Genomic DNA, 27,206 nt, shown 5'->3' with positions numbered 1-27,206 from the left:
TGTTTTCTTTTTGGCCCTAACTTCACAAATGAATTTATTAAATCAAAATTTTTAAAAGAAGAATAAATGGGTTTATATAAAAAGGATGCGATAAATAACAAAGTTTGATTTTGAAAACACATCGGTTAAATCTTTTGATTTTTAATCTAATAAGTTAAGAGAAGATTCTAACTATTTGGTTAATATATCTACATCTATACTAAAAAGTTTTGAAAACACATCTGTTAAATCTTTTGATTTTTAATCTTAAAAGTTAAGAAAAGTTGCTAACCATTTGGTTAATAAGGATTTAATCAAATGCAAACTCTAAATATTATATTAACTCCAAACTATGATTTAATCTGTTGACAATGCATTGACACTGTGTTGAAATCAAAATCTTGAAATTTACACTATGATAAGGAATTTGAAGTTTGTACAATATATAAAGTTTGCATTTTATCACTACCTTTGATTCATATATATACATTTATATATATACTAAAAGGGTACTCATACAGATCAAATAAACAAAGTAAATAGAACTAAGAAGTAAAGGAAATAACAACATATATACTTCCTCAGTCCCAGGTAGTTGGACATTTCTTTCGGGTACAAAATTTAAGAAATTGATGTTTTAAAGGTTAAAGTGAAGAGAGTAAAGTAAGAGATAAAATAAAGTAATAAATATGAAAAATAGTAAAGTATGAGAAAGATTGGGACAACATAAAAAGATTTTGCCAAAAAAGGAACATTACAAGAGTGGTAAGGAACATTGCAACCTGCTCCTCCACACGAACATACCTTTGGTCCTCTACACCACACCTATCACAAAGTATGCGACACAAACGGCCAAAAGCATTGCGGTCCATGCGAAGGTTGTTGATGAAGTCCACGTCCGTCACCCTTGTCAGCCGGTTCATATGTGCGACTTGCGCCGACATTTTGGTTGTCATGCTGTATGAGACACGAGTAGCATCATCCCGGTTGTTGTCCTTATTGTCTACCATGGTGCGAACCATATTTAAAATCGCAAAGTAGTTTTGTTGATAGTCACGGATAATGTCCTCGATCATCACTACTGCGACCTCGACCTCCTTATTCTTTTGTTGCCTTCCGTCTTCCATACTGTAAAATGGAGAGACCGAAAATGAAGCATTACAAAGGACCACGGTATGCAATCAGGAGCTGAGTTCACTACTAACTCCAAACAAAACAGAGAGCTCGAACATAGAGGAGTATCTTGATGCAACCTCAGAAGGGAGTGTTCGTGCAAAAGGTGAACAAGTAGAAGGGACCACAGTGTGCAATCACGGATCAACAAATCACACCTACATAAGACAATTGAACATTGTTGGAGGGAAATATAGGTTCAGAGAAGCAGATCACACGCATTAGTCACAACAATTAACAAGTCGAACACTACCTCTCAAGAAGCGGGCGAATCATATTGGCGGCGACTTAAAATTGTGGTAAAATTGGCTGCCGGCCAATGCACAACAATTGCATAATCAGTTTGACGGAACGAAATCAATTAATCAAGCCGACCAAAGCGAGGAGGAAAAAAATTAAGCAACAAATCGAACCATAAACCTCAACATATCGATACATTCAAAATTAAGCAACAGATCTGTCACGACCACATCTTCCTAGTCAAAGAAAGTGTAGCTATATCGCGACTAAATCTTACTGAAACTGTCTCAACTCATCATAAGATGCTTAAAGCAAGTGAAACATTGTCTGAAATGTGTTGAGGGTACAATCATACTGAATCAGAGTAGTTGTGGAACAATTGTCTTTGCTAAAAGCAAGTTCTAAATTTGCGTAGTTGAAGAGTACCAAGACAGATGTAATATGTATGAAGACATACTACACCAGCTATCTTCCTATTTATTTAGTCTTCTGTCCCAACACCTCCTCGACTTTGACATCGATCAACCTGCACATTAAGGAAAACAATATGCAGGGCTGAGTACTTGATGCACTCAGTGGGCTCATGCCGAAAGCATTTTCTCTTTTAGTTGTCAGCCAAGCTGAGTGAACGCGGGGTTTTTCTGAAAACAAGTCCCGGTCACTAAAACTGTTAGTCATTTAAACTTCTGATGATATACCATATCGGATTTGTGTGAACCGGGAATGTTGCCACATTCCAACGGTCACTAGACCGGCCAACCTTGCGCTAGCACACGGTCCCTATGTGTACACTAGTCCGAGTAAGGTTTCCGGCCCTACTGGGACCCGAATTCGATTAAACTGGTTTGGCATAGACAACAGATAGGTAATCATAAACAAAACATGACATGACAACTCATTCAAAATAATTCATGTTTTCACATAAAACACGCTTTAAAAGACAGAAGAGCCCACCTCGATTGCTTAAACTCTTGCAAAACGGGTGCTCTCCTTGTCCTGAGATTACTCGTCGAGCGACGACGTTCCTTTACAAAATTAATATACTTAAATTAGGCTTTAAGTAATTATTTCTCTTGCATGTATGCATGCCTAAGCGTGTGCTCTTTTATTTTATCTCTTTCTTTCTAAAATTTAGAAATCTAGATTCTTTAATCAAATCGGCGATTTAATTTATTCGGAATTTGGCCGAACTGTGCGGGCATACTAAATTCTCAATTTATCTTATTTATTTTAAAATACTTTCTGTGACTAATGAAATTCTCAGCTATTTATTTTCTGGGTACTATTTCAACACGGCTTAGTAGTTTCTTTCTCCCGTGGCTTAGGAATTAATTCTCTTCTTTAAACCCGAATTTATTTTGAGTTGTGGCCCACCGAAATAATTATTTTTGTACAACAATTATGAGAAATAGGGCCCAGATCAATTTATTAATGGCAAGGCCCAAATGTCTAATAATTTCTGATCGCCCAACTTAAATGAAATGGGCAGTGGCCCAAATATACTCCCTTCACCGTCAATCTCCTTCCTCCCATCTTGATTTCCCCCAAAATGAGGGAAAATCCCTAATTCTCTATCTTCCTCCCTCCGTCGACGCATCTTACCGCGTCGTCTGCTCAACTCCGGGCCCGCGACGAGCTGTCCCGCCGTGCTGCACCACCACACCCAAGCTCACGCCCCTATTGCCGACATGCAACAGCCAGCGCCGCTGCTGTCCCAGAGTTCTCGCTGCAGGACTCCCTCCGTCGGCACCGTCCTGCACCTCTGTCGACGGTAGGATGCGTAGGTAGCGGCCTCGGCACCGTTAGCGCTCCGCCCTAGCCTCCCCTCTCATCGCCGCCGACATCCGTAGCCGGTACTCGAAACACCGCCGCTGGAGTCCAGCCGACCTCTCGCTGCTTCGCGAGGCTTCTGCCGTCTGCTGTTAGGACGAGGAGGCTCAAGGCGTCTCCATTTCTGCTTCGTCACATCCCTGACATCACGGCTCTTCCTCGGAGTCGGTCGTTGTTCGCCTCCGCTCCACGAAGCTCACGCTTTAGCCTCTGAGACCCCGTTGGTAACCGCCGGCCAGTTCTTTGTGTTTTAAGCGAAGTTCCGATCCTCTATTGTTTAGCTCGTTTGGTTAGGTGATTTTTTTAGTGTTTCTCGGTTATGGAGTATCTTGACGATATTGTTATATGTGATTTATTTCTGCAACGTGTGATGGGATTTGCAAGGTTTCCCCAACTCACTCTCCCTAGTGTTCTAGAATCTAAGCATTTGTAGAGACGTTCACATTTTTATCTTTTGGTGTCTGTGGCCGAGAGTTTCTGATGTTCACGTGCCTTCTTAAGGCCTACATTTGGTTTCGTTCTAACATGCTTTCAATTCCTACATGATGATATGGTAATCAAAACGAGTTGGGACCGAGTGAGGTTACCTTCTCCTCACAATGCTATGCCGTTCTCCTCTGTTAGCCTTGATCTCCCTCACTCCTCCACTTGCTGCTCAGTTTAGTGAGTAATTTGTTATGGGATGAAGGATGGAACCGAGGGGGATTGGCATATTTATGCACAGCTTGTAACTGAAAGCTGCTGAGTTTGTTTTGTGGCTGGAAAAAGTACCTTAAGGCTGCTCCTATGTTGGCTGCCCTCTCTGCAGCTTTGCAGAGTGTAAACTCTGAATTTTTGTCTTCTTTCGCAACCAATTCTGGTGGTCTTTGGGTGTACTCATGGGCTTGCTATGGTTGATGCGCTCTGCAGCATTTTAACTACCTTTGGCTTCATGTGTGGTCCAGTACTTGGTGAATTTATGAGTTGTTGTCTCTTATTGCAGGTGCACACAGGAGGTGGCATTGTGTGGTTGATTCCCATACAGTGGCAGGCCTAAATGGAGGGGTACGAGCTGCTATTGTAGCCTTGCAGAGTGCAGCTGCCGGGGTGGAAATCTGCTGGGCTTGCCCCTTTTAACATCATCACTCTTTCTCTTTTGTGCAAGGTAAGTCTTTCCTTTTCCTCTTTAGTCGTAAGTCGCTGCTCACTTTCCCTGCTTTCCTTGGCTTACTTGTTTGTGTTTTGCAGGGAAAGAGACTATCTAATCGACGACGATTAGCACATTGCCTCGGCCCATCGTCCATCGGCAATCGAGGCAACATCCGGCGCTAAACGTGCCGAAGCTAGTCATCTCTTCTTTCTCGTATTGTAATAGAGTAGCTATACGTGTAAACTTTCTTTAACGCGTAATAGTTAGTTGAGTTGTGTATTTCATTTTTCCTTTATTTTCATCGTCAATATTTGTAATACACCATTTAAGTGGAAATTCTAAATATTGTGTTTTGTTTACTCAAGATATCAACGAATACTCTTTCGTTCTCATTCTTTAAATTCTAGTCTTTATTTCTAAATTCCGAGAAATTAGATCGCGGCTATTACAAGATCGAACCATAAACCTCAACATATCGACACATTCAAAATCAAACATTCAAAACAAAACTGACTCGGATTTCGGTAACACGACGACCGCCGCTCGGAATTTAGTCGGACAGGAGAGAACTGACCTTCAATCATCGAACGAGCCTTAAAATTGAACCAGGTAGGGGACGAAATATGCTTCAATTGGAGATCTGGGAGGGCAAAAATGGACATATACAACCCTATTCAGCCAAATCGTGAAAACCCCTCGCCTTATACCTGTTCAACACCGTGATTGTGTTGTATGGATCTCACCGATAGTAGTGTATATAGTGTGGAAACCCGACAGAAATTTACCGGGTCGCTGGATTGGTGCAGGGGCTACCAAACGGTGGAAAAGAGGGGTGCGAGTGCTGTTTCCACCCTATTATGGGCTACCAGACGCGCCCTAAGGGTGAATTGCCTCGAAAGTCCCTAACTTTTTAGGTTGTGACGCCACAGACCCCTAACAAACAAAAATAGCGCAAGAAGACCTTAACGTTAAATATAATCACAAATGAAGTTTTTTTAGCCACTTTTCACTGACATATGAAATGGACTCTGGCGGGCTCGGAAACGCGCGGATTAAGATTGGATCAAGTTATATGGAGGATAACTGAATCGGTTGGACCAGTTAGCAAATTGTCATTGCCACTTAATCGAATCAATCCTCGAACCGAAACGCGCCAAAGATAATATTTATAACTCCCGATTTCGCACTACTTTAACAGTAAAGCGGCAAGTTCGGGGTCGATCCCACAGAGAAGTTGGTGTGTCGAATGTGTGAGTAGTGAACAGAGGGGTTGGCTACTTCCACGCTTTAACTTGGGAGTTTTAACTACGATTTTTATCTAGGCAGAATTCAAACTAGCTAGCTTGATCAACGGAAATTTAAACACTGAGTCAAGTAAATTGCAGGTAATAACAGAAAAGTAAATGCGCGATTTATAAGAGAGAATAACTTCGATTAAACTAAGATACGATTACAGCGTGAAAATAAACTAAGCTAACATTTCGAAAATAAAGAAAGCGGTAAACTGAGAAGAATCTCAGCGGGAAACTTAAGTTACGCCGACAGAAATGGTTATTCTGCAACGCTCCCTTCGGTCGCCCTTTTAACTAGGCTATCTAAGCTAAACTAGAGATCTGAACTAAACTAAGCTTAGAGAGCAGAACTAAGCTAAACTAAGCTAGAGAGCTGAACTAAGCTAAACTAAGCTAAACTAGGCGGAAAGTAATGTCTCAGATGCTTTCTTGTGGTGGCGCAGCCTCTATTTATAGGCTCGATTCGGCCTCCAGCTGGATAACGATCTTGACAGGGAATATTCACTCATGCAGAGGATGAGCGACTCATTGATCGCTACGTGCTCTTTCTTCTAGAATAACGACGCTTTTGGATAACAAATTTCTGATCGGTTCGTCCTGGCGTCTTCACAAGCTGGCACGTGTCCCCTTCTAGAACGTCGTCATGGGTAACAGAATGGTGCGCCACATCCAGCTCATTTCCTCACGTTTTCCTTCTAGAAACCAGCGGTCCCCACTTTAACTGCTTGACCTCGCCCCTTGATCAACTCCCCTGATTTTTGGTCTTTTTCGCCTTTTGTACGTGCTTGATCAGTTCAGCCTTGCTGCCTTGGACAAGTAGCATTTCTGCACATTTTAACACTTGTTTGCGCGATAAACCGATCAAGTAGTATATGTTTTACCCCCAAAACCGATGCATGAAATGAGCCTTATCAAACTGCTTACACTTAAAACATACTTGTCCTCAAGTATAAAGAGAAAGAAAAAGAAAGAGAAAAATATAAGACAAATTTCAGGCATGGTTTACTTATTTCACAAGCAAAAGAAAGAAGAACAAGAACTAAAAACACGTATTCACATGTATGCATTGGACCGAATAATTTTCCAACAATCATACTCGAGGTCGAGGTCATACCATTAACCAGTAGCTTATGTTTTTGCTTTTTCGCTTCTGCTTGATTAAGGAGTCAGCTTGTCAAGATTGCTCAATTTAAAAACCACTATTGGATTCACTCAGTCACTCATTTCTCATCAAAGATGTTAGGACTGTTCACTTGGTGTTGCTACAAATTTAATACTTTGAATCAGACTGCACAAGATAGTTCCTTAAGGTCTTTGTTTCGGGTTGTAACAGGGCTCAGGGGTAGTAACTTGTTAGGGTAGGGTTCTAGGGGTTCTAAGTTTAAAAGAGAAAATCACATGAGTCAAAAAGCCAAAGATTTGACTAAACTTGCTGGATCAAATTTGGGGTGTATATTTATTCTTCCACTTGATGCTCCTTCTCGGTCAATGTTGACCCTTAGCCTTATAACTTTCGGCTTTATTTTATTTTTTTCCTGGGTCAGGTTGCAACTATTTCCTGCCCCTTTCTTTTCTTAAACCTTTTCTCAATTTTTTTATATGATAAACCTGATTGTCTAACTTGATCGACCCGACTACTTTTTAATTGTTTTTATTCTATTGCTATCCCCTTTTGTTCCCCTTGATAAATTTCATCTCCTTGACCCTCTTCCCTCATGTGATACGAAAATTTTTGATTTTAAGGTTTCAAAGAATGGGTAAGAGTGTATGGGCTCAAAGTGGCTAACTAAGGGTGCCTTTAGTAATGAGGCGGGTTCGTGGAACGAAGGAAGAAAAACGGCTCAACTGGTTAAATCCTAATGCCTTTAGTCCTCACTACTTGTGCAATTTTCATCTCAATATTAAAAGTTAGCCTCTCGTAATTTTTCTTTTGTAAAGAGTAGTAGAAAGTGTTCTACTTTTGGCTTATAACTCACATATAGAGAGGCTTCACAGTTGGTTTAGAAATTGAGCGATTGCATCATACTTGCGTCATTCAATGATCAAGTTTTTGCAATCAAGTTTTACATGTGAGCTTACTGAATCCTTTCTCTAACTCTTCCAAGAAGTAATCAAGTCTTTCATTTATCCGATTTCATGCATATTTCCTATCTTATTGCTATCTAAAATTTGTTATTTTTGAATAATTTTAGCATGTATGAATTTTCTGTAACTAACCCGTCCCCCTCCCTGCTGCATATGAGCTCGTCCTCGAGGGAATGGATGCAGTGGAAAGAAGGGTTAGGTACAGGCAATTTGCACAAAAACAAACAAGGGAAACATCTCACACTTAGACCAAGCATTGGGCTAAGTGTGAGGCGGTGCCAATAATCAAAACATGCTAAGAAACACAAAACACTTAAGGAAAACTAAAAACAATTTTCCATAAACTTCTCACACATAGTCTCGACTTAGAACTAATTGTGAGAGTGGAGTCAAAACGCAATTTGCACAAAGAAACATAGTTGAGGGTGATACTGTTGCCTTCTGGATGGTTGGATCAGGGGATGTTGCACGCCTTCCTTATAGCCTCCATTTCACAGCCCTTCCTTATTGCCTCCATGGTTCTTACGTTTATTGGAGCTCCTCCTCTTGGGAATTTTTATTCTTTTTCTCCTTGGGAGGGGAAGACTTATGCTGGCGGCGTTAGTAGACTTTCACACCTTGATTGGTATGGTGGTCCTTCTTCGGAGGAGGAAGAACACTTCCTTCCTCTGCTCTAATTTGGCTGCCTCCCACAGTCTTGCTTGCTTCTGCGGCTGGCATGGTCCCTCGGTCTACTTGTCTCTTCTCATCCACCTGCTGCCTCGAACCCTCAGCTTCAAGAAGGAGTTGGTTCGGAGTCTGGTGACGCGTCCTTTTCAGGATGGAGTAAACCTCTATAGTCAAAGAAAGGTTACATTCTGTCTCCTTCCGTTGCCATAGGGGATTACTAGGAAGAGGCACCCCTTCGTGAAGGTGCATAAGGTCCTTGCCACTGGGTAGTGACTTGGTGTTCTGAGCAAGCATACCCTCCGTCGGTGGCGGCGTAGAGAAGTCCTTTGGTCGAGAAATTGTTTGGCGAACCTTGACGGCGATGTGTCTTTCCACGTGGTCAGCGCCGACGGGGAAACTTCTGAGTAAGAAACCCACACGCCTTATGTCAGCCGGGCTCATAACTGGGAGTGGGCCGATGACCCTAGGAGGTAATAAAGGGGTTCTGGTTGTTGGTGGGTTGGGCGGTAACAAGGATCTCTGATTATCACTGTTGATGCCGGCTCCTGAAGAAAACGAGGAGGTACTGGAAACTTCGAGTTGATTGTCCTTCATGTCTTCTGATTATGTTTGCAGGTGATTTGCATTGGAGAGAATTAGATAAGGATAGTAAAGAGGTAGCTGATGGAAAGTGAGATCCGAAAGATCCCTTTTATGCTTGAGCTCCGACTTTTGAGATTCCTTCCTATCGAAGTCTCTACGACCTTTCGCATACCGATGTACCTTTTTAGAATGCCAGGTGGCAAAGCTTCCCCGACACGCTTCGTTCCTCTTTCTTCAGGGTGTCCTTTCATTTCAACAGTCGGCGCCGCCTGTCACTCCTCTAATTACTGCACACTTCTTATCATCTCCTGTTTTTAATCAACTTAATCCCTGCACCACTAATTGAACTCAACTTGCACTGATCACGTGGGCCATGACATCTCACATAATCCTACTTGATCAGTTTCTTGCTTTTACTTCCGACTTTTAATTTAAATAAAACTAAACCTACTAAAGACTATTTACACTAACAAGGGGCTGACCGAGTTTTCTTGGAATGTCACTTGATCAGATTAAGAAATTTAGACATTATCGATTGATCAAGCAGACTATCCATGAATACTCGATCACTCTTTTACCTGTTTACTGGCACGAGCTAGGCGTTGGAAGTGACATGTAGTCCACTACAAACGCCTCCCTTTTGTCCTTTCCGGGTAACCCTTCTTCTTTCAAGCCGTTGCTACTTGCGAGCCTTGCCTTCTTGGATTCAAGTCGTTCCCAGCTATTTTGTCTTCCTTGATCAGTCCTCCCTTTTTGGTAGACCCGCTGTTTCTCAGACTTGGACTTGATCAAATACAAGTGCTTTTCAGGGATTCTGTCTGAAAGAGCCCCCTTTCTTTCTTCCTGCAGAGCTCGGCGCTGGTGATTCGCCTCTGTATTTTCACATTTGTTCCTATCAACTGCCTCCCACTCAAATTCCTGTAGGAAGAGTAACCATCTGATCAATTGCGGGTTTGACTTCTCCCTTGACGGTAGGTACTTGATGGCTGCACGGTTAGTATACACCAGCACCTTCAAACCAAGAAGATGTTGTCTGAACTTCTCAAATGCAAAAACTAGTGCCAACATTTCTTTTTTGGTCGCATCATAGTTTCTTTGCACCTGACCCAATGTTTTTGACGCGTAGAGGACCACATGACTCTTCCCTCGGATTCTCTGACTCAATACTGCTCTGATTGCATGGTCACACGCTTCGCACATCACTTCAAAAGAGTGATTCCAGTCAGGACCGCGTATCATAGAATAACTCCTGAATCGATCTCTTAGAAACGGGAACACGGTCTCGCAGACATCAGGATATTTAACATTGCTCCGGGGTGACTTCGTCAGGACCTGTGCTCTTTCGGCGAAATCCTTTATGAGTCTTCTATGGGCTCCAGCGCATCTTAACGATGCTCTGACCTCCTCTTGGTCATTAGGGTATGAAAGTTTTGCCGTGACTGCTCAAAGGTCCGACCAAGTTAAACTTTGCTTCTTAGGCATCAGCTGGGAGTGATGTTGGGGGAGTAGTTGCCTTGTAAGCGAGAGATCCCTTTTCAGCATTCCTTTTAGTGGGGCGGTTCGGTCTGGAGGGTTTTCGACCCTTCTCGGTTGGGTACCCTCTCCTGCCTCGGTCGGTCGCGATGGCTGGCAAAATTCCATAATTGCTCCCCCAGCGGCTTGATCATCCCTTGCTCAGTCATTGTCGCTTCAAGCCAATCTTCTGCCTCTCTCATGATCAGTTTACTCTTAGTGGAGACAGATGGTGGCTCCTTGAAGGACTCCTCCATCGGATGCTTCTGTCTCCGAGGGCCAATGACGTCTACAGTTTGTATGATTTCTCTGTCCTGCAACCGTTTTGCAGCTTTATTAATTTCGACTGTAAGCCGCTCTCCTTTAAACTCTAAATTAATTGTTCCCCGGCGAACGTCAATGACCGTGTTGGCGGTGGATAAGAAAGGTCTCCCCAAGAGGATTCCAATAGACTCATCCGCTCCTGGTTCCGTCATCTTTATAACAAAGAAATCCGCGGGATACATGAATCTGTTTACCTTGGCGACCTCATCTTCCAGAACTCCCTCGGGGTAAATGCAAGATCCGTCTGCTAACTGTATTTCCATATTAGTTTCGACGAGCTTGGCATTCCCCAGCTTCTTGAATATAGAGTATGGCATAATATTGATGGAGGCCCCTAGGTCGCACATTGCGTGCTCTATTTGGACGTTTCTGACGGAGATTGGGAGCGTAAATACCCCTGGGTCAGTTCTCTTGGGAGGAAGATCATCAGGTCTGATCATATTGGTCACTTCTTCTGCTTCGATCCTCCTTCTCTTTTCAGCAACCTGTTTTCGGATGTGAGATTCTTCCTCCGCTGTGACTTGATCAGAGGTGACGGATTTAGAGTTTGCATTATGACTGATCCTGGGTGTCAGAAAACTTGTAGTTGAGCTTTGATAAACTCCTTCTGATTTCAGGGACACTGTGTTGACGTTTTCCCGCCCTGCTGGTGGTTGCACTGTAGCCGGAATCTTTCCTTCATTACCTCTCAGCTCGCCCAACGATATGGCGACTTGAGATAACTGCTTGGTAAGCATCTCTAATGCAGCCCTCTGTTCCCTCTGGGTTTCCTGTATTTCACGCACCGCATCATTGGGCTGATGTGGAATCGTCATATCCCCTGGATTTTCATTTTGCTGTCTGTTATTTCTCTGATTAAATCGGCCTCCTCCATAACCTTGCTGATAGAAACCGGACGATCCATACTGCTCTGGTTGGCTCTGGAACTGGTGGTTTTGTTGGTTCCCGTGGAAGTACTGTGGAACATAACTCACCATTTGGATACTTGACTGCCTTCCCTGGTTGCTATACTGGGGGATTTGGTGTTGGTATCCTCCCCAGTCTCCTTCCTTTTGTCGGCTTGACCGATTGGATTGTCCTCCGCTTGACCAGTTCCCTTGAGAGGCACTTGACCAACCTGCCTGACCTCCTTGTACTCTGTTTCCTCCAGTGTTTGGTCTACCCATGATTCGGGACGGCCAGTTGGACTGCCCGTCAGAGGAGTGCGTCTGCTGTGGAGGGGGTAGTTGTGGTTGGTTCTGATTTTGATCGGTCCATCTGAAGTTTGGGTGATCCCTCCATGGAGCATCTCTCTGCTTCCCCTGGATCCAGTTGCCATTTGCATTCCAGTGGCCTGCGGCATTCACTTGTTCAACCTCAGGGGGAAACTCGCAGTAGTAGTAATGATGTTCCTCTAGCGGCGGTGGTTGCGGCACATACTGCGTTTCCTTGGGTGCAGTTGGTGGTGGTGGTCTTGAGAAATCCCCTTGAGCTGCGAGGTTGAGGTCGTTCTTGCTGTCCACCGTGAGTCCGCCGTAGAAGATCGAGTAGATCTCCTTTTCTCCCAGCTTGTGGTTGGGGCATGCTTGAAGCAGCCCTTGAAATCTGTCCCAGTACTGGCCGAGGGGCTCGTCGTACTCTTGTCTGGCCTCTGTAATCTCCCTTTTTCAGGGCACTTGTCTTTGATGCTGGGAAGAAACGGTCGAGGAATATCATGCGGAATTCCTCCCAAGTCCTGATGGATCCCTCTGGTAGCCTTGACAACCATACTTCTGCGTCCCCTTTCAAAACGAAGGGGATAGCCTTGAGCCTGTAATCTTCAGACGTGGATCCAGCCGGGACGGGCTGAATATCGCAGTATCAGCAGAACTCCTCCAGAAATGCGTACGGACATTCCTTCGAGAGACCGTAGAAGTGGGTCAAGACGGCCAGCACTCCTGATTTAATAGCGATGGTCCGCATCCCAGGAGTGGCGACAATGGCATGTGTGGGCTCCTTCTCATCATGAGCGTGCAAAGAGACGATTCCCGAGTCGTCGATGACAACGGCCATCTCTGCTTCTGTTTGCTTTGGTGGTGGTGGTAGTGGGTTTTGCTCAGCTGCTGCTGCTGCCTCTAAAGCTGCTCTGTAACGAGTGGTAACTACGCCGGCTTCCTGGACTCTCCAATGATTGTTAGTTCTTCTATATATCAAAGGATGATTCCAGTAATCGCCTTGGTGGTACCTTCTCATCAACAGTAGGAAAAACAAATAAGAAAAGAAACAAAATAAACTATTTACTCCTACGCACTACACACAAACATAAATTAACAACATGCTTCCCCGGCAACGGTGCCATTTTGGCGGGCTCGGAAACGCGCGGATTAAGATTGGATCAAGTTATATGGAGGATAACTGAATCGGTTGGACCAGTTAGCAAATTGTCGTTGCCACTAAATCGAATCAATCCTCGAACCGAAACGCGCCAAAGATAATATTTATAACTCCCGATTTTGCACTACTTTAACAGTAAAACGGCAAGTTCGGGGTCGATCCCACAGAGAAGTTGGTGTGTCGAGTGTGTGAGTAGTGAACAGGGGGGTTGGCTGCTGCCACGCTTTAACTTGGGAGTTTTAACTATGGTTTTTATCTAGGCAGAATTCAAACTAGCTAGCTTGATCAACGGAATTTTAAACACTGGGTCAAGTAAATTGCAGGTAATAACAGAAAAGTAATTGCGCGATTTAAAAGAGAGAATAACTTCGATTAAACTAAGATACGATTACAGCGTGAAAATAAACTAAGCTAACACTTCGAAAATAAAGAAAGCGGTAAACTGAGAAGAATCTCAGCGGGAAACTTAAGTTACGTCGACAGAAATGGTTATTCTGCAGCGCTCCCTTCGGTCACCCTTTTAACTACACTATCTAAGCTGAACTAGAGATCTGAACTAAACTAAGCTAAGAGAGCAGAACTAAGCTAAACTAAGCTAGAGAGCTGAACTAAGCTAAACTAAGCTAAACTAGGCGGAAAGTAAAGTCTCGGATACTTTCTTGTGGTGGCGCAACCTCTATTTATAAGCTCGATTCGGCCTCCAGCTGGATAATGATCTTGACAGGGAATATTCACTCATGCAGAGGATGAGCGACTCATTGATTGCTACGTGCTCTTTCTTCTAGAATAACGACTCTTTTGGATAACAAATTTGTGATCGGTTCATCCTGGCGTCTTCACAAGCTGGCACGTGTCCCCTTCTAGAACGTCGTCCTGGGTAACAGAATGGTGCTCCACATCCAGCTCATTTCCTCACGTTTTCCTTCTAGAAACCAGCGGTCCCCACTTTAACTGCTTGACCTCGCCCCTTGATCAACTCCCCTGATTTTTGGCATTTTTCGCCTTTTGTACGTGCTTGATCAGTTCGGCCTTGCTGCCTTGGACAAGTAGCATTTTTGCACATTTTAACACTTGTTTGAGCGATAAACCGATCAAGTATTATATGTTTTACCCCCAAAACCGATGCATGAAATGAGCCTTATCAGACTCGATCTGCTATTTCCGTTAAGAGAGTGTAAGTGTGAGATATCAGCTGTGATTATCTCTCATCCAGCTGCTGCGCCGTCAACTGCTCCTCATTATCTAACTCGTCGTCCTCCCCCATATGGCACAGTAGCTTCACCGAGCACACATGCCCCGGTGCATATTTCTCTGGGCAGTGCCAACATAAACCCTTTCGCGACCGTTCCAATTTCTCCGCATGAGATACACGAATTGGTGCCACCTTCGCACTCCCCTGGTCACAATTAAACTGCCCACCGGAAGGGGCTAGCTGTAAGCTAGGCGGGTGAGACGTCCCTGCCGCCGGTTACTACCAAGACTCCCGAGGCTGCCATTGCCTCTTCTGAGACGACGCGTCCTGTAAGGATCGCTGCTCTTGGTTGGCGGCTAATCGCAAAGCCAGCGCCATCGCTTCTGCGAGCGACTGCGGTTGTTGGAGTTCAACTTTCTCCTGAATCGGTTGCTTCAGCCCTTCAATGAAAATCGGTATTAGGGCATAGTCAGATAGACCCTCAACACGATTTAAATACTTCTCGAACGTATCGTGATACTCCCCCACCGTGCCGGTTTGTACCAATTTGGCAAAGGGGCCGATATAGTTCGAAAACTCTGTGGACTGAACCTGTGGCGGACATCCTCCACAAACTCCGGCCACGTGACAAAATGGTTGTTGTTGCGATAATTAAAAATCCATTCGTCCGTCGGTTGGTCAAAAAGCATCACCGCATAATGGAGTCTGTCCTCCTCTGGAATCCCTATATGATCAAAGTAGTACTCGGCTCTCGAAATCCAATTAGTCACATCCGACCCATCAAAATGTAGGGCTCGCTTCTTCACCCCTTGATTATTATATTCCCTCTGATTTCGGTATGCGTAGCCGCAGTTGAGAGGCGGGTCCCAGCAAGTTGGACGACGCTGGTAACGCCCGCGACGGTTGTGTGTGGCTCGCAGGTCCCAGCTAGAGGTGCCCAAGGTTCCAGAACCGGCGGTTACGGTTCGGAACCGCCGGTTTCGGTTTTGGAAATTGCCAAACCGGAACCGAACCGCGAGGGTGTTTCACGGTAACGGTTCCTGTTCCAAAACCGCCTGTTTCGGTTTCGGTTCCGAACGGCAGTTTTCCGGTGATTTTTTACTGTTTTTTACGGTTTCGGTACGAAATTTTTTAAATCTGAACCGAGCCACGGTTAAAAAATTGACGGTTTTGGTTCGGATAAATACTAATGTTTCGGTTTTAACCATCGGTTCGGTAAACCTTGGGCAGGTTTAGTCCCAGCTCGAGGTGCGACGAGGGTAAGTCGGCGCTAATCCGGCGCCCGAATCATAGTGTCGCGGAGAGCTTTATCCCTCTGGCGCTCTCCCCGATTTGTGTACGCGCCTCTTCGACCACGGTCTGGGTTGATACGCTCGTATTTTGCATTATTTTAAGGCCTTTATTTGGTGTGTTTTTAATGTCAAAATTACAGTTCGTGTCCATATTTTGCATATTTGATCTATTTTGGTATTTTGACGTGTATTGTGATAAATGTGCATATTTGAACCTAAATAGACAGCAAAAAGTCAAAGATGGAAATCGGGAGTTTTCGAGACGCTCAACGGTCTGCTGCAACACAGCCAGCGACCATTGGGGCTTAACGACCACTGAGCCAGTAGCGTACTTAAACATAGAAAAGTGAAAGTTGTGAAATAGAAAAAATTCAAAATGTGTGCTTGATCTAAAAAGGATGCTTATGAATGAGAAAAAGAAAAGAAAAAGAAAGAAAAGTTGTGAAAAGAAAGAAAAATGAAATGATTGGAAAGTGAGTTGAAGGAGAAAAATAAGTGTTAAAAGTGTCTTGGGTTATTAGAAAAGTGGAGTCATTTTAAATGTACTTGGGATATTTTTATTTTGAGTCACGTTTTAGCCAAATATTCCCCACCTACCAAAGAGCCTACATTACAACAAAAAATAAAGACCTTTAGGACTTTTGATGCTTAATCACATCTAGTAGATGATGGATTACACTTTGAGAAAGTCTATGGTAAACTTTGCATGATGCATGATTTGAGTGCTTATACACATTACCTTTATACACTTTGAGAGTAAGAGAAAGAATGACTTCTCATCTTTGGAAGTTTGCCACATGTGAGTGCATGAATTCAAGGTGTTCCACGAGTTAGTAATGAAAGTGCACTAACAAGCCTTGCTTGATTTGATTGCGTTAATACATGCTTGATCTATCTATTCCATACTTTGAGGCAATTATGACGTCTAGTACTTGTGCATTCCATGCACCTATTTTGTGTCTTTATTGTTTTGTTCGAGGACAAACAAAAATGTAAGTTTGGGGGAGTTGATATGCTCGGATTTTGCATTGTTTTAAGGCCTTTATTTGGTCTGTTTTTAATATTAAAATCACAACTCATGCCCATATTTTGCATATTTTATCTATTTTGGTGTTTTGACGTGTTTTGTGAAAAATATGCATATTTGAGCCTAAAAGACAGCAAAAAGTTGAAGTTGGAAATCTGGAGTTTTCGAGACGCCCAGCGGTCCACTGCAACACAGCCAGCGACCGCTGAGCCAGTAGCGGTCCACTCCGAGAAAGTTGCGCATGGAACTAGGAACACGCCCAACGACCGCTGGGGAGTGCTCAGCGACCGCTCCAAATAATCCAGAAGCTACGGAACAATTTCCAGCGACCGCTGGGATGAAGTGTAGCAACCGCTGTTCGGGAGGCAGAGGCTACAAATCAACATGCAGCGACCGCTGGGAAAATGCGGCGCACGAAATTGACCTACTTTCTCCCCAAGATTTACCAAACTTAGCCACTTTTTGCCTTATTTGATGGATCTTGAATTTTCCTCTATATATACCCTCAAACCTCTTCATTAGAATCTCCTTTTTGCCTTATAATTCTAGAGTATAAAATTCAGAGAGTTCTTCATTGTACAAGAGGTTGAACAAGGAATCAAGAGAAGATCAAGGATGCAATGATTCAACCTTTGAGTTTTATTGCTTTAGTTCTAATGTTTACTTTGTTTTCCCTTCATTATATGTTTTTAGATTATTCAATTATGTGTAACTAAATTCATAGGATTCTAGGGATGTGTTAGTAACGACTTTGGTTATACAATTCTGTTTTCTATTTAATATCTATTTTGTTTTTACTTCGTTTCTCCCCTAAGTTGTTCCATAATACTTCACGTTTGAGTGACACATTCGGTGATGATTTAATATAACTTGCTACATAATCGTGAGAGGATGTTGGCAAGTTAGATCCACTTAGTAGACACTACAATTAACTTCATTTAAAACGACACTGTTAATTGAGAGTGATGACTTTTCAAGGGTCTTCGGAGCTTTTGGGAGTTACGAATCTAGGATTGACAACCCTAGTGTTAGTAATCTACGCTTGTGCCGCATGGGCAAAACTTATGTTACTCGTTCTATCGAAGTATAAATTGTGGTAGGGTATTGTAGTTGGAATTTGTATAACCATAACTTTGAACTCACATCCCTGGAATTTTTTTATCTCTCATATGTTACCTCTTTAATTATTTGCATTTAGTTGTTTTATTGCTTTCAAGTTGTTCTTGTTTTCAAAAATCCAAAATTCTCTCAGTTTTTCCAAATAGTGAAAGAAGCTTAGTAGGAGGTAGCCAATCTGTGATTGTTTTCCATGTGTTCGATATCCGGTACTAACCTTTAGCTATACTATATATACTTGCAGGTTTATTTAGTGCTAATAAAAAGTGCATCAGCGGTCTGCTGCCGCGAGTCCCTAACTGATGGAAATTAGGGTTTGTGTCTCGCTGTCTAAAACCGTCACCATGATGCTCCTCATACTCCCAATCATCCGAATCATAATCATCGTCTGTAGAATCAGATCTCGGATCAACGGATTCTCTAAATTATCTACCCTGCGATCCGAAATATCCATACGAGATTCCAATTGATCAAACCTAGCCATGATCCAATCAAACCCTAGCGTGAGAGGGTCAATATAAGAACCTCCACCCGCCGGCTATTTGCCATGGTTGTAGTCTCCACGTGGCGGCGGTCGCGGGTGGCTGCTGGGTTCGTGGTGGCTTCCTACCTACTGACGGTGGGAGGGTCCGATTTGCAGCTCCTGCGCGTTTCCCCCGATTTAAATAACCGATGATCCCCTCACTTCGTTGTTGGTATCCATGAGTTCTACATGAAAAGCACCAGATGTTAAGAGTCTACTACTCCAAATGAAGAATCACTGTTCAATCATATACGAAACAAGACAATTCATGTGCCCTAGCTTGAGTGTTGGCGGCAAAACACACGGTTGGCGCAGAAGATACTTCCGTCGGCAACAAAGAAAGGGTTTTAAGTTTGTTGCGCAAGCAATGTGGGCAAATAATTCTTCATTGATTGAGAGATGAAATTAATGAAAGCCATATTTATAACCTCTATTAGACCCTAGGGTTGGTTCGACTTAAACCTATACATCGGGAAAGAACCAACAAAGAAAACCTGACGGAGCTTATAAATTGCTCAATAAATTCAGCAAAAATAAAAGGAAATAAAATATTCTTAAGTTCAACATAATTAAATAATAAAATAAAACTAATTACTCCTCACCATCGCACTCCTACTTGGCGGAGTAGTCTTGGAGACGGTCCGGCAGCTTCAGCTGATGTCTAGGCCGGAGCTGTCTCCCAACTGGAGCCTTCTCTGCTGGTGCTGTCACCGGTACTTCCACTCGCAGCTCCTCATCCTCATTCGGGATATTCACGTCTTCCACTTCCTCCGACGTCTGTAGTTACCTTCCAGGCGACAGGTTGGTAGTGTTCATAACATAGTGTCGGTTGAAGAAATGATGTACTAACACTTCCCATTTTAGGTACATTTCTTCCAATGGAATCCATGTCCACTCGCAGTGTTGGAGTGACTTTGAGGAACAACAAAGAGACAACACAGTGGAAGAACCTTTCACCCCTCACTAGCCAACCTTCAAGATACTCCTCATTGGCTGTCATTAAGGGTCTCGGCATCCAGCAATGCTGGGATACATTGGTTAGAGGGCGGCCTTTACCATCTTTTCCACGAGAAACGGTGTTCATACAAGGCGTTGACAGTGGAGTTCCTCAGCACATTGGAACTGATTTACAGTTGTTGGGGATCGGTGGTGCACACCCGAACTCCGCATTAGTATGATATTGTTCGCTTTGGGGAATGCCCCCACGGTTTTACTCTTGGGGTACTCCCCAACAGACCTCATACTAATGGAGTTGAGGTAGCCCATTTTTATGGTTGCAATTCTTGTTCATTCTCCAATGAGGGAATTGTTTGTGTAGCACCCCGGAAAATTGTGACTTTTTTATTTTTTTTATTTGATGGCTTATTTTTTTAATTAATGTGGATATTGAATAAGAATTTCTTCTGTGGAAATTGAGTCTCTATGTGTTTGAGATAATTATGTAAAATTAGTTGTTGTGGGTTATGTGAGTTAATGTGATTAAGCTTCCAATGTGTGAATTAAATTAAATGGGATCATGCATATATTTCTAGCCATTTTATTTGGAATTTTCGGCCCTCCTATTTATTGGAAATAATATTTTCTTGGATTTAATTAATTGCTTTAGGATATTTATCCAAATTAAAATCCAATTAAATCTTACCATATCTTGTCAAATCTCTCCAACCACCAAATCTATCAATATCTATCAATTTTGCCTATAAATACCCCACACGTTTTTTCCTCTCTTCCTCTCCTTCTCCACCAATCTTTCACCAATTCCTTGTTCTTGCATCATTGTGGAGTTGGAAATTCAAGATTCATCGAAGAATCGCATCATTCATCATTCCTACCGATTGTTTTCAAGATAAAGGGTTGTTGTGCGTACGTGGGTACGAAGAGCAAGAATTTCAATAAAGTTGTGAATCGTGTTTGTAAGCAATTGAGGTGGGCTTTCTTTACAAATCTTTTTATTTTCCGAAAATATGATATGGTGTTATAAGGGTGGTTTAACTTGTTATGTCATGCCATAGATTGTTTTGATTGAGATTGTGTGCCTGATGCCTAGTTCGTCTGAGTTTACTCCATTAGGCTATATGGATGTGTTGTGAAATGAATTCGGGTCTGAGTAGGGCCGCAAACCCTATCAGGCTGTGTACACTGGTGAGATCGGGAGCCGTCCTTGCTAGTCGGCCGGTCTCGTGGGCGAATAGTGTGGCCACACTTTCGTCGCACTATGGTAAGAGTATGTGATTGTTTGATTGATTGATGAGAAAGTGGGGAGATTGATTTGTCTGGCCAGACTATGAAAATGTTTTTGTGTTCTCGATGATATTTCTTAACTACATGTAAAACTCGAGTTCACTGGTATGGATGACATAACTGTTATAAAATATTTTCGGCATGAGCCCATTGAGTACAACAAGTACTCAGTCCTACATTTCTTTTTAAAATTTTGCAGGTTGAGCGGGATGTTGTGATGGATGTTGAGTGAGCTTTAGGAATTCCTGGATGCGTCGTGTCTTCATACATGGGCGTCATCCTATGACTCTCCTTTGATACTTGTTTTTCCGCTGCCTTGTTTCGAATCGTTCTTGATAAAGTCTTTCATTTTTTTCCCACACTACGTTATGACATTATTTACCTTGAGACATTAATCTGTTGTTTAACTATTCGATAGACTAAAATATTTCTTTTTGAAGTTAATTGGGTTTTCATATTCAATCTCGTCCTTTATTGTTGTCTTTCATTGCGTCCCTCTTTTCTTCCCCGCTCCTTAGTCCATTCCCTAGTCACGATTTCCCCGTCTTTACTATCCTTAGTGAGGGCGGTCGTGACAAAGTGGTATCAGAGCTTCGTTCTTTCGCTGTGGTCCGAGAGTCTTCTTTCAGATTAAGTCTAGATTAGTACCCCTAGATTAAATGGGTCACGAAGGCTCAACATCCGAAGCATCACGCTCAACCACAAGAAAGTGAGGTATGTTTTAAGTTATTGAAAGAATATGGAATTGATGATGATATGATAAGGGTGTATTGGCAAGAGTATGCATGTGTATGGAAGTTATGTGTGAATATGCTAATGTGATGATACTATTATGTTGGAACGTGAGCATGCATTGTATGATGTCATAAAGGTGTGTTATGTGTGAAAGTACTATGACGTGGGAGTTAGCAGATAAGATGACAGAGAAGTACCCCGATTTGTTTTTGTCAGACGACCAAATTTCGGGATGAAATTTCTGTTAAGAGGGGAAGGATGTAGCTCCCCGGAAAATTGTGACTTTTTTATTTTTTTTATTTGATGGCTTATTTTTCTTTAATTAATGTGGATGTTGAATAAGAATTTCTTTTGTGGAAATTGAGTCTCTATGTGTTTGAGATAATTATGTAAAATTAGTTATTGTGGGTTATGTGAGTTAATGTGATTAAGCTTCCAATGTGTGAATTAAATTAAATGGGATCATGCATATATTTCTAGCCATTTTATTTGGAATTTTCGGCCCTCCTATTAATTGGAAATAATATTTTCTTTCTTGGATTTAATTAATTGTTTTGGGATATTTATCCAAATTAAAATCCAATTAAATCTTACCATATCTTGTCAAATCTCTCCAACCACCAAATCTATCAATATCTATCAATTTTGCCTATAAATACCCCACACGTTTTTCCCTCTCTTCCTCTCCTTCTCCACCAATCTTTCACCAATTCCTTGTTCTTGCATCATTGTGGAGTTGGAAATTCAAGATTCATCGAAGAATCGCATCATTCGTCATTCCTACCGATTGTTTTTCAAGATAAAGGGTTGTTGTGCGTACGTGCGTACGAAGAGCAAGAATTTCAATAAAGTTGTGAATCGTGTTTGTAAGCAATCGAGGTGGGCATTCTTTACAAATCTTTTTATTTTCCGAAAATATGATGTGGTGTTATAAGGGTGGTTTAACTTGTTATGTCATGCCGTGGATTGTTTTGATTGAGATTGTGTGCCTGATGCCTAGTTCATCTGAATTTACTCCGTTAGGTTATATGGCTGTGTTGTGAAATGAATTCGGGTCTGAGTAGGGCCGCAAACCCTATCAGACTGTGTACATTGGTGAGATCGGGAGCCGTCCTTGCTAGTCGGCCGGTCTCGTGGGCGAATAGTGTGGCCACACTTTCGTCGCACTATGGTAAGAGTATGTGATTGTTTGATTGATTGATGAGAAAGCGGGGAGATTGTTTTGTCTGGCCAGACTATGAAAATGTTTTTGTGTTCTCGATGATATTTCTTAACTACATGTAAAACTCGAGTTCAATGGTATGGATGACATAACTGTTATAAAATGTTTTCGGCATGAGCCCATTGAGTACAACAAGTACTCAGCCCTGCATTTCTTTTTAAAATTTTGCAGGTTGAGCGGGATGTTGTGATGGATGTTGAGTGAGCTTTAGGAATTCCCGGATGCGTCGTGTCTTCATACATGGGCGTCATCCTATGACTCTCCTTTGATACTTGTTTTTCCACTGCCTTGTTTCGAATCGTTCTTGATAAAGTCTTTCATTTTTTTCCCACACTACGTTATGACATTATTTACCTTGAGACATTAATCCGTTGTTTAACTATTTGATAGACCAAAATATTTCTTTTTGAAGTTAATTGGGTTTTCATATTCAATCTCGTCCTTTATTGTTGTCTTTCATTGCGTCCCTCTTTTCTTCCCCGCTCCTTAGTCCCTTCCCTAGTCACGATTTCCCCGTCTTTACTATCCTTAGTGAGGGCGGTCGTGACAGTTTGCCTTCACAATCATCACCTCAAACCAAGACCACGAGACCAAGACCACATGCCTACCCCATGTTACAGGTCACCAGGTCACCACAGGTCTTGGTCGAGCTCACGCAGAGTTATTGGAGAACTTGCAAGCGCAATCCACCGAACCCCGAGCCACACAGGCCCAGCCCTGGACCAGGGCTCTGATACCACTGTAGGTATCAGACCATTCGGGATTCACTAATTACCAGACCTCTTTTATTGATATTGTTCTGAGATGGCTAATTTCAGAGGTACAAGCCAAGATACAAGAGAGAAAATAAATATAACAAGATTACTTGGTACAAACTAAACAAATCAGAAACCCTAGCTACTAATCAGCCGCCAACTCAGACTGATTCTCAAGCTCCATCTGATTTAGACCTGCACACTAAGTAAAGATGTTAGACACACTAAGCACTCGATCCCACAGGGTCTAAAACAATCCAGAACGCTAAGACACTGTCACGACCGCCCAAACAAGGGGTACCACAACGCGGCGATCGTGACCGACATGCATGGACAACAATTTAAAAGAACACCTTACTTAAAAGATTTTAAGGTAAATTTTTTTTTTTTTGAAAAGACCTAAGATAAAATACTTTAAAAAAAAAGATAACGGAAAAATTAGACTTAAGAAAACACAACAATTAAATAACTAAAGTAAAGTAAACATTAACTCAAATCCCGAAGAATACCATTTTCAAAAGACGACGTAAACACACGTTTAAACCTAACACCACCATACATGTTCAAACACAAAAACATAAAGATTAAGGTCTTAAGACACAATTTAAAACATAGCAGCGGATAAATACGGTTCAAGAGAGTCAAGGATCACGCCTATGTATGACGACACAACATATCCTAGGGTCTTTAGCCAGCTCAACATCCACCGCAACATCCCGCTCAACCTGCAAAATTTTTAAAAGAAATTGCAGGGCTGAGTACTTGTTGTACTCAATGGGCTCATGCCGAAAACATTTATATAGTTATGTCATCCATACCAGTGATCTCGAGTTTTATACGTAGTAAAGAAAATATCACGAGAACACAAAAAAGTTTCATAGACTGGCCAGTCAAATAATCTCCCCACTTTTCACATCAATCCAACAATCACAACCACAGTGCGACGAAAGTGTGGCCACACTATTCGCCCACGAGACCGGCCGACTTGCAAGGAGGGCTCACGATCCCACCAGTGTACACAGCCAGATAGGGTTTACGGCCCTACTCGGACCCGAATTTGTTTCACAAAACAGCCATATAGCCTAACGGAGTAAACTCATACGAACTAGGCATCAGGCACACAATCTCATAACAAAAGCAGTCCATGGCATGACATAACAGTTAAACCACCCTTGTATCTCCCCATAATATTTTTCGGAAAAATAAAGAGGTTTGAAAAGAAAGCCCACCTCGTTCTCTTAGTAATTCACAACCCAACTTAGCAACTCTCGATCCTCGAGTTCACGAGTACCCAACACCCTTGTCAACGACAACACAAGTCAGCCTCACACAACATTATTTTACTATGCATGTCCTATCGTCTCTCTCTCAACGTTTTCCTCAATTTCCCAAACCCAACATACATCTCAAAGGTGTAAAACACACGTAACACATTTCAACTTATCACAAGTGATTTCAACATTTAAGCACATTCCTTGGACATACATGCATCATACAATACTTTTAAACTTGAGAAATAAGTGTCATTTAATCAAGGCAGAAAACTGGTAGAATTGCGCGACCATATTGTAAAAATCACTTTAAATTCACCCGACCTCAAAACATGCTAAATTTTGGTCACGATACAGAGAACACATTCAAGTTCATCCATGAAAATTTTCATATCGAAATCACGTCATTTAGTCAGTCATATCACATATTGAACTCTCTGGTCGGAACATACAATTTCTGACAGTATTGCGCAGTTCATTTGAAAAATTCACCATAATTTCATACGATGCCCAAAAAGGCTGAAAATTTAACACAACATAGAAGACACTTCAAATTTTCATATAGTTCAAGAATCACATCAATCGGAGGTCATTTGGCAAGTCAAACAGAAAACGAAACATTCATGGCGAGAACTCACGTTTCTGGCAGATTTGCGCAGTCAACTTCAAAAATTTATTAAAAATTCATTTTTCGATAAAACAGGCTGAAATTCACACGAGACACAGAAAACACCTTGAAGTTTACTCAGTAAAAATTTCGTAGCAAAATTCGTTATTGTGATGGGTCGAATACAGATCATAAGTCACTGGTCGTGCATCACAGATTTCTGGTTCAAATTCGGGATTAGGGTTTTTTTTTAAACTTCCACAACACAACCACTGATTTTTTTCATGCTCGAAAACACATAATCATGCTTACACGTTCTTCATACACATATTTGCATACAAACTCATATTATTCACCAATTAATTCAATCCAACACATATGATTCCAATCAACAACGTAAAAATCAAACAAGTTCTTATGAACACACAATTTCCCTCCCGTTAAAACTTGCGATCTATCAAACCTACACTCTCTACATGCATGTAGGACTCAAGAACATGGTTAAAACGGATAGGATGATAAAAGTGAGCAATATACCTTCTTTGACACAAAACGAATCGGTAGAACGATGAATGACGTGATTCGTTGGAGACTCTCGAAAATAACTTCAACGGATTTGCAAGAACAAAGGTTGGATGGAGGATTTTTGGAGATGGGAGAGTGGGAGAGATGAAGAACCGTGTGGGAGAGGGAGAGAGAGGGGTGGGCGAAATTTTTGAAGGAATGGGGGCTAGGGTTTGATAAGTTGGTATTTATTTGCTAGGTTTAAGTCCATGAATGAATTAAATAAATAAATTGCGGAGAATTAAAATATAGGCTAATGAATAAAAGTCCCACAATTAAAAGAATAAAATAGGCTTGTGGGAGATGAGGGAATTTCGAAAATTCCATGTACACAACAAGGAATTTATTTGGTATTTTCTTGGAGAATATATTCATAACTTAGGAAATAAAAATTATGAATATAAGGGAACAAATAAATTAAATCCCCAAGTAAGTAATAATAGGAGGAGGCCGAAAATTTAAGGAGGGATTGTACAAGGAAATTATTTAAATTCCCAATTAAACAAAATAGGATTTAAATTAAGTAATTTCTTTATAGGAAAAAGGCTCCCATAAAATAGGCAACAATTAATTAAATTCCCGCAAGGAAAAATAATGAAAAAAGGGGCGTGTGATATGGAGGAAAAATAGAAGGAAAATATTCACATCCCCAATTAATTAGACATGAGAATTTATTTGAATAAAAAGGGGTTCCACAAAATAGGAACAAATAAAATATCCCTCTAAAATTTCTTGGAGGAGCCGAAAATTGCTAAGCTCAAATAGCTAAGGAAAATATCCCAACTCTCTATCTATTTTGGGTGAAGGAATAAATTTTAACCTAATTTAATTGGATTAAATTCAAAGAAGAGAGTCAATAAGGCACCAATTAAATCAAATTAAAAATAATCCAATCTCCTATTGGAGATTTTCGAAACTCCCAAAGATAAAAGGATGGAGTTCGAATTTCATGTAGTGTAATTTAAGGTCCATTGGTTTGGATTTAATTTGGAATAATGTCCCAAAGCAATTAATTAAATCCACAAAAGAAGTACTATTTCAATAATTTGGGAGGGCCGAATTTTTCAATGAACTGACTTGAGGAAGAATAAATGCATGATCCTATTATTTTTTTTCACATTGGAATAACATAAAATCTCAAGCTCGTCATTCCATAGAATCAAACGTTTCAGAATTCCCCAAAATTCCAATTACATAAAAAGAAGTCACAAAAGTTTGGGATGTTACATCCTTCCCCTCTAAACAGAAATTTCGTCCTGAAATTTAAACGTCTCCCACAAACAGCTCGGGAAACTTTTCTTTCATCTTATCTTCTAACTCCCACGTAGCTTCCTCGGGACCATGGTGCTTCCACAACACCTTCACGGACGCTATCGACTTGTTTCGAAGCTCTTGTACCTTCTGATCTAGTATTGCTTCGGGCCTTTCCTCGTAGCTCATGTCGGGGGTTAGGATCACTTCCTCTTGATGAATCACATGTTTGGGGTCGAACAC

General features: G+C 41.8%; 1 protein-coding gene and 1 long non-coding RNA gene across 10 annotated transcripts; one reads left to right on the top strand and one right to left on the bottom strand.

Annotated features, from left to right (window-relative positions):
- Positions 1-531: 531 nt before the first annotated feature.
- On the bottom strand, positions 532-3,896 carry LOC121760239. Of its 9 annotated transcripts, none has more exons than XM_042155886.1 (4): positions 1,850-1,865; positions 1,406-1,461; positions 1,233-1,310; positions 532-1,107 (listed from the first exon to the last, which is right to left on the bottom strand). In XM_042155886.1, the coding sequence occupies exons 2-4, from the start codon at positions 1,426-1,428 to the stop codon at positions 624-626; spliced, it is 585 nt and encodes a 194-aa protein (XP_042011820.1). In that variant the 5' UTR covers positions 1,429-1,461; positions 1,850-1,865; the 3' UTR covers positions 532-623. The 9 variants fall into 9 exon arrangements, 3 of the variants coding, with proteins under 3 accessions (XP_042011820.1, XP_042011819.1, XP_042011818.1); XM_042155885.1 differs by lacking the exon at positions 1,850-1,865 and adding an exon at positions 1,819-1,843; XR_006041850.1 differs by lacking the exon at positions 1,850-1,865 and adding exons at positions 2,347-2,417; positions 3,810-3,894 and having other exon boundaries at positions 656-1,310.
- A 331-nt stretch (positions 3,897-4,227) lies between these two features.
- LOC121760240 lies at positions 4,228-4,715 on the top strand. Its single transcript, XR_006041855.1, has 2 exons — positions 4,228-4,366; positions 4,450-4,715. It is a non-coding gene; the product is annotated as an uncharacterized LOC121760240 (long non-coding RNA).
- Positions 4,716-27,206: the final 22,491 nt, after the last annotated feature.

This window comes from Salvia splendens, chromosome 13, assembly GCF_004379255.2.
Source record: "Salvia splendens isolate huo1 chromosome 13, SspV2, whole genome shotgun sequence".
NCBI classification, from domain to species: domain Eukaryota; kingdom Viridiplantae; phylum Streptophyta; class Magnoliopsida; order Lamiales; family Lamiaceae; genus Salvia; species Salvia splendens.
The sequence above is the reverse complement of the archived record's forward strand: the minus strand, read 5'-3'. Positions and strand labels throughout refer to the sequence as shown.

Coding starts and splice junctions, on each gene's coding strand:
- LOC121760239 (XM_042155884.1), bottom strand. CDS start 1,428: ATGATTCGCCCGCTTCTTGAGAG. Junction 1,311..1,405: donor ATTCGCCCGCTTCTTGAGAG/GTAGTGTTCGAC, acceptor TGTCTTATGTAG/GTGTGATTTGTTGATCCGTG. Junction 1,108..1,232: donor CACGAACACTCCCTTCTGAG/GTTGCATCAAGA, acceptor TCCATTTTACAG/TATGGAAGACGGAAGGCAAC.